General features: G+C 50.4%; 1 protein-coding gene across 1 annotated transcript; it reads right to left on the bottom strand.

Annotated features, from left to right (window-relative positions):
• Window positions 1-729: 729 nt before the first annotated feature.
• On the bottom strand, window positions 730-2,285 carry P2RY4 (pyrimidinergic receptor P2Y4). Its single transcript, XM_036065882.2, has one exon. The coding sequence runs from the start codon at window positions 2,283-2,285 to the stop codon at window positions 1,188-1,190; it is 1,098 nt and encodes a 365-aa protein (XP_035921775.1). The 3' UTR covers window positions 730-1,187.
• Window positions 2,286-7,406: the final 5,121 nt, after the last annotated feature.

The following is a 7,406-nucleotide window of genomic DNA, read 5'->3' as shown; positions in this document are numbered from 1 at the left end:
CCTAGAAACTCTTACTTCCCGAGGCTTGGGGGTTAGCTGCCTAAGTTCCATACCTACTCCCAATTCCTGAAAGCCCATAAGTACTGAGATGATCCTGGGGAGGAGTGACTGGATGCGAGACTCTGAGGGGAGCTGTCCTCGTCCCCATGCTCTGTCTGCCCTGGCGTTGAAGCCCTAAGGCCTGATCTGAAAGAGTTGGTGACTGATTTATTATTCACCCAGGGCAGGAGCTAGAGAAAGGGGAGAGAGCAGTGAAGAGCCAGCTCTGGGTGTCAGTTCCTGTCGCCACTCTAAACTCTGTACAAACCTGCTCTACCCCTTGGTGCTGGAACTTACAGCCACAAACATGAGAGCTCCTCCCCACCCCCCACCCCGCCGCCTCTCTTTCTTTCTAAGCCCTCCGCTGTTCTTTTCATTTAGTACAGGAGAACTGTTAAGTATGCTCTCAGCAAACATCATAAAGGAGGTCCTGTTCCAAAGGCCAACGTCAGCTTGAGCCCTGCCCCCATGGTAAGACTCAGGGCTCCCTCTGTACCCCAGGGCTATACACCAGTTCAACAGTGCCATGCCTCCGGCTGCATGTGGGGACCCTGGTCTGCAGGCTGTCTGGGATTGAGCCCTATTTCAGCACGTTGGTAGGCAAGACTATCCTGTCTGAGAGGAAACCAGGAAATGGGTGTGGGCGTCACATATGTCATCCTTGGCATCTGTGATATGCCGGTGCTCCCCACTTCCCGATTCTGGCTATCACCATCAGATACATCAGACCAATCCTGAGATTACCCCAGCTTCTCCACCTCTTCAGTCTAATGCTCGGGTCTGGCTGAAGGAACACATGCTATACAAATGTGTGTGGGGAAAAGGTGGAGAAAAGGTGGAGACTGCGTGAGAATTTTAGGAAACCTTGTAGGATCAAGAGACAGGACCGATGGCCCCAGGAAGGAGACAGAAGCAAAGAGAAAGAAGAGTGGCTGTTACTGCCTTTGGCTAAAAAGGGGAGGGCAACTGAAGGGTTTAATGAGAGATGGGGTCACACATGATTTACCTGGTTCCTCTTAATCCTCAGGGTGTGGGCCTCTCTCCAGAGTCTGGGAAAGAGGAAGAAGCAGCCATACTGGGGGTAACTTAAGTTCCTTCACCTCTGCCCTGCACCCACCCTTTTTCCTCTCACTTCCTGGCTCCCAGGGTTACGATCTATCTGCCCCAGGGGCAGGGAAGCCACTGTCCTGATGGGTGGATGTCCACCTGCAGCTGCTTTCCTCAGGCAGGGACACCAGTGCCAGGGAAGAGGCAGTCGTGGGGGGCTGAGACCCCCCACACCTGCACAGCTGCAGGAGCTGGCGTCGATATTTGTCCCCAGTGAGCAGGTAGAGCACGGGATCCAGGCAGCTGTTGGCACTGGCCAAAGGCCGAGTCACTTTGTAGACCACGTTGACAATGTTCAGCACCCGGCAGTCAGCTTCCAACAGCCTTGACATGTAATAAATGGTGCGGGTGATGTGGAAAGGCACGAAGCAGACAGCGAAGACGGTCAGCACCACAGCGATGGTGCGGAGAGAACGCAGACGAGAAGATGACTGGGTGGCCCCTGGCAAGGGCCGATATAGGCGCCGGGCCATGAGCCCATAGCAGACAAGAGTGACCAGGCAGGGCAAGCCAAAGAGCAGCCCCATGATGGCCGAGCTGAAGTGCACGTAGTGGTCAAACTCCTCGGGCCGAGTGGTGTCATGGCACAGGATGGTGTCCTTCTTGGTGCTGGTTGTGACAAAGAATAGGTTGGGCACGAGGCAGCCGGCGACGACCAACCAAACCGCCAGGCAGAGAAGGCCTGTGAAGCGAGGGCGGCCCCAGCGCAGTGCCCGCAGTGGGTGGCAGATGCCCAGGTAGCGGTGGATGCTGATGCAGGTGAGGAAGAGGACACTGCAGTAGAGGTTCCAGTAGAAGAGAAAGCGGATGAACTTGCAGAGCCCAGTACCAAAGGGCCAGTGGTTGCGGGCCGCGTAATAGTAGATGAGGGTGGGTAGTGACAGCACATACAAAGTATCTGACAAGGCCAAGTGGAACATGTATGTGGCCGTTGCATCCCAGGGTCGGAGGCGAAAGAGGAAGAGCCAGAGGGTCAGGGCGTTGAGGCCTAGGCCCAACAGAAAGACAACTGAGTAGCTCACAGGCAGCAGGATGAACTTGAACTCCTCATTAAAACGGCAGTCCAGCTCTGCCTCACTGTCGCCAGGATCTGGGCTGGGGCCTAGGGTTGTGAGCAGAGAGGACCCTGCACCGGCCATGGTCCCCCTAGAGGTGGAAAGGGGAGAAGTGAGGGTGGCTGGATTTTCCAGGCCTCCCAGCCCTGACCTGAGGCCAAAGAGCAGAGAATGAGGAGGGCCATGACTGAAGCATGAGGAGTAGCTGAGAGGAGTATGTCCGCACGCAACTCAGGCCAGGCCAGCCCCTGCCCAAGCCCCCCTGGTCCAGCCTGGGGAATGATGGGCAGCACATGGTGCTGGGGCCCAGCAGGGCAGGCGGTGAGTTTGGGTTATTCTTATCCTGCAGCTGACTCTGTCCTTCAGATCTTGGCTAGCCAAAAGGGTGGAGGCCTATCGAGACTATCCCATGGGCGAATATGCCTGGACCCAAACTGTCTCCTAGCCCATTACAACATTTGTCCACATGGTGACTTTACCTTTCCCCTCACCCTGGTCCCAGTGTCTCCACACTATAGTTACTTTTGCCGCCTTCCCCCAGCCTGGTCCAGCCCAGGAACCCCATCGCCACCCTCACCCAAGAAACTTGGCATGTCTCCTACCTGGTCCCCTTGAAGCTGAGCCCAGCTGACTCTGTCACCTTTCCCCTTGGCAGCCAGAGGGCATATCCAAGAGGGCGGGTTTGGGGGTGGGGCCTGTCCCTCCTCCTGGCCTGGGAAATCCTCAGAGCTAGAAAGGCCCATCGAGATTATCTAGTCCAACCTACTCACTGTATAGATTGGGAAACTGGGGCCCGGCGAGATTACTATTTAACAGTTTCTAAATGACTGTAGGACGGAGTACACAAGGAAACATCCACGTTTATAGATCAAAAGCCAGGCCACAGGAGATGACTAAAACTACAGGGAGATCATATAAATCTGTATAAGTGAGCAGAAACATGGGAAATGAATGAATGTTAACATGGGCAGAAATGCAAGATAACACACGGAAAGATTTTAGAAAACCTATACTACTGATATAAATCTTAAGTCCATGTGCATATAATTATAAAAATGCTTATATAGCACTTACTATGTGCAAGGCACTATTCTAAGTGCTTTACACTTATTGATGGCCCCATAGGTTCTCTATAAGTACAATTATTGCCCCACTTTGCCGATGAGAAAACTAAGGCACAGAGAATTTATTCTGCTATTTAGTGGTAGAGTCAAGATTTGAACCCAGGCAGGCCTGCCTTTGACCCATTCGCTAGTCTCCATGTACTTAATCGCTATGCTTAGTTGCCTCTCTGAAGTCACTGGCCATAATCCAGGAAAAAGATAAGCAAATGTTTACTGAGAGCCTACTGTGTGCTTGGTCCAGTTCTAGGTACCGGTAGTTCACCAGTAGTGAATAAAACAGAGAAAAACTCTCATTCTAATGGAGCCCGCATACTAGTGGGAGGGAAAAGAAAAGAAAATTAACAAGTAAAATATATAGATTGTAATCATTGCTATAGAGAAAAATAAAGGTGGGATGGGGAATAGAGAAGAGAAGACAGGGGAATAGAGAGGGTTGTTTCTTTAAATATTAGGGTGACTTCAGGGCGCCTGGGTGGCTCAGTTGGTTAAGCGACTGCCTTCGGCTCAGGTCATGATCCTGGAGTCCCTGGATCGAGTCCCGCATCAGGCTCCCTGCTCGGCAGGGAGTCTGCTTCTCCCTCTGACCCTCCCCCCTCTCATGTGCTCTCTCTCATTCTCTCTCTCTCAAATAAATAAATAAAATCTTTAAAAATAAAAAAATAAAATAAATAAATATTAGGGTGACTTCAGATAAAGAGCAAGTGGTTGGGAGGACGGGGAAATGTAGAGACGAGGTCAGAGAGTTTGGCAGGGAAGAGATCATGAAGGTCCTCAGGAACCATTGCGAGGACTGCTTGGCTTTTACTTTCAATGAATGGGAAGCCATTAAGGGTTTAGAAGAGACAAGTGTTGGGGTCTAATTTATATATTTTTAAAAGATTTTATTTATTTATTTATTTTAGAGAGAGATGGGGAGAGAGAGAGATTGAGAGCGCGTATCCCTGGGTGGGGAGTGGCGGAGACAGAGGGAGAGAGAAACCCAAGCAGATACCCCGCTGAGGGCAGAGCCAGTCCCGGGGCTCGATCCCACGACCCCCGAGATCACAACCCGAGCGGAAACCAAGAGTCTCACCTTCCACCGACTGCGCCCCCCCCCAGGTGCCCCCTGATTTGTACTTTTAAAGGCTCACCATCTAGCTCTATGTTGAGAATAGACTGCAGGACTGGGGAAACAGAAGGAAGACAAACAGGAGCTGTTGCCAATGGATGATGGTGACTTGGACCAGGTTGGCGAGGGTGATGGGAAGCGGTCAGATTCTGGCTAGATTTTGAAAGTAGAGACAACACAATTTACTGATGTGGGGTGTGAAAGAAAGAGAGGAGTCAAGAACGATTCCAAGATTTGCAGCCTGAGGAGCTGGTGGAATTGAGTTACTGTTGACAGAGATGGGAAACGCTATGAGAGAAGCAGGTTTGGGGGAAAACTGGGGGGTTCACTTTTCAGCCTGTCAATTTCCAGACGCCTACTGCACACGTCAGAGGAGGGGGAGACGAGGTAGTTCACTCCTCCCCCAGGATGCTAGCCGACATGCCTCCCTTACAGGCCCCACTCCTTCCTACACACCACCCCTCATCTCACTCTACCACTCCAGGAGACTCCGGTCTGAATACAGCAGAGAAAGTACAGAAGCCAAACCTAGACGTTTGAGAGCTGAGTGCCCAAGAATGCCAATTTGTCGGGAGCTTTGGATCTGGGGCTCCTGGGGCTAACTAAGTTTCCAGGATCATGGGGGTCTTCGGCAGAGGGGGCAAGCTTTGGGCCTGGAGGACTCTGAGGGTGAGGTGAGTAGTGCTCTTGGGGAGGGAGGTGCAGTCTGGGCAGAATCCACTCTGTAGGGAACTGGAAGCAACGGGGACTCTGAACCTGATCTTCAGGCTCCTGGGAATGTTGCCCAGCTGGATTCTGGGAGTGAGAGGAGGCGGCAGGCCTGCAAGGGAGGCTCTAGAATCTGGGATCTAGATCTCCTGGAGGCCCAGGAACCTGGATAGGGGAAACATGGAGATCCTTGCCGTGATAAAAGGGAGGCGTGGAGGAAGCAGTCATAGCCTGGGTCCCGGACAGCGGGCTGCCGCGATATCGCATACGAGGCCCAGGTGTTTGGAAGCAGACGGACAGGAGTTCGAATCCTTGTTTTCCCAAGCATTAGTTGTGTGATGCTGGACACCTCTTTGTGACTTAGTTTTCTCTCCCAGTGAAATGGGCATAATAATACCAACCTTGTAGGGTTTCCTGAACATCGAATTGGTCAGTAGGTGTGAAAACACTTTGTAAATCATGAAATCCTTCTCTTTTTTTAAGATTTTATTTATTTATTTATTTATTTATTTATTTGTCAGAGAGAGAGAGAGAGCGAGCACAAGCAGGGGGAGCAGCAGGCTCCCTGCTGAGCAAGGAGCCCGACGCGGGGCTCGATCCCAGGACCCCGAGATCATGACCCGAGCAGAAGGCAGATAGATGCTCAACCGACTGAGCCACCCAGGCGCCCCAATCATGAAACGCTTCTAATCATAAGGTATTTTGCGTTATTCCTTTGCTCCTAGGAATGAAGCTGATCTCCTCGGAGGCGAACACGTGTGATTCGAGGCGTGGCATACACCCAAGGGCTCCCTCCAGTGTCCTGCACACTAGAGAAGCTCCTGCTTCAGGCTGGCTTAGCTCCAGCTCTCACTGCCGCCACTGCCGCCCAGTGGCTACTTCAGGAAAAGCCTTCGCCCGACACCGCCTGGGCCAAAAGGAAGGATTTGTGCCTTAGGAAATGCTGCAGGCCAGACTCGCTGGCTTCTGTGAAAGTCTTCCTCACTTTTGTTTCTGTGACTTTGCATTGCTCTGGTCCTCCTAGTCCTCTGGCTGTCCCTTCTGACCTCTTCCCTGGCTCCTTTTTGTCCTCCTTCCTCCGAAGCTGACCTTGCCCCCAAGGCTTACCCCTAGAGCTTTTTCTCTTCTCTCTTCTCTTCCCCTCTTCCTCCTCTCCTTCCTCTTCCTCACTCTACCCTTTATCTTTCCCGTTCTCCCTCTTTCTCTCTCTCAACATCCACTCTCATGATTTAACTTAGAAGTTAGGAATAATTACAATGACCAATGAGACTCCAGCATACAGATGTCTCTAATCAAAATGTACGTCTCTCTCACACTCTTACCACATTTGATTCCTACTGAGCTTATGGCACATACCACAGACTGTACAGAATTCCGCTCCTTTGTTTTTGTCCATTCTCTCCCACTATTCCCAGCCACACACCAGACCCAGAGGTCCTTGAAGACAAGCACCTTGTATTATCTCTGTCTCTCCCAAAGCCTTCCCTGTAAAGTTATAATAACATATGTTCATGGACATTGGGGAGGGTATGTACTATGGTGAGCGTTGTGAATTGTGTAAGACTGATGAATCACAGACCCGTACCCCTGAAACAAATAATACATTATATGTTAATAAAAAATTTAAAAAAAAAACATATGTTCCAGGTGATTTTTTTTTTCCAAATTCTACATCTTGCTGTCTAAAAAATGCCTTCCGATTCAGAGTTAAGGAAATAGATACCTTGCACATAGTAGGTATTCAATAAATGTTTACTGAATGAATGAATGAATGACTCAGTTATACTTTGTTGAAATGAATGATTCCCACAGCTAAGGCCTATATATATTGTTTACTGTAGGACAAACCCACTTGGGTATCTCATTGATAATCTAGAATTTAGTATGTCAGGCAGTTTATTACCTTCTTCCCTGCTGCTATCCTTCCGTTCCCCTACTCCTCCAGTCTTTTCCAGTCCTCTTCCTCTTGGTGCCTCACATCTAATATTCATGTCCTGATGACAGTTTCTCTGCAATGTTTGCTGTTTCCTTAGGGCCTAAAGAGGGAAAGTGCAGAAAGGCATGGTTTCTAATCCCTTTCTCTGAGTAGGGGGGTAGAAAGCAAGGAGAGGGAGGGAGGAGGAACAGAAGAAGGAAAGAAGGAGGGAAGGAAAGAAATGAGGGAGAAAAGATAGATGACATAGTGGGGAGACTGCAGGCCTTGGAGTCAGACCTAGAGTTTAACCCTGGCTCCATCACCCGCTAGCTATATGACTGTAGGTTAAG

The sequence above is a fragment of the Halichoerus grypus genome, chromosome X (genome assembly GCF_964656455.1).
Source record: "Halichoerus grypus chromosome X, mHalGry1.hap1.1, whole genome shotgun sequence".
NCBI classification, from domain to species: domain Eukaryota; kingdom Metazoa; phylum Chordata; class Mammalia; order Carnivora; family Phocidae; genus Halichoerus; species Halichoerus grypus.
This window is presented reverse-complemented; position numbering and strand designations above follow the sequence as displayed.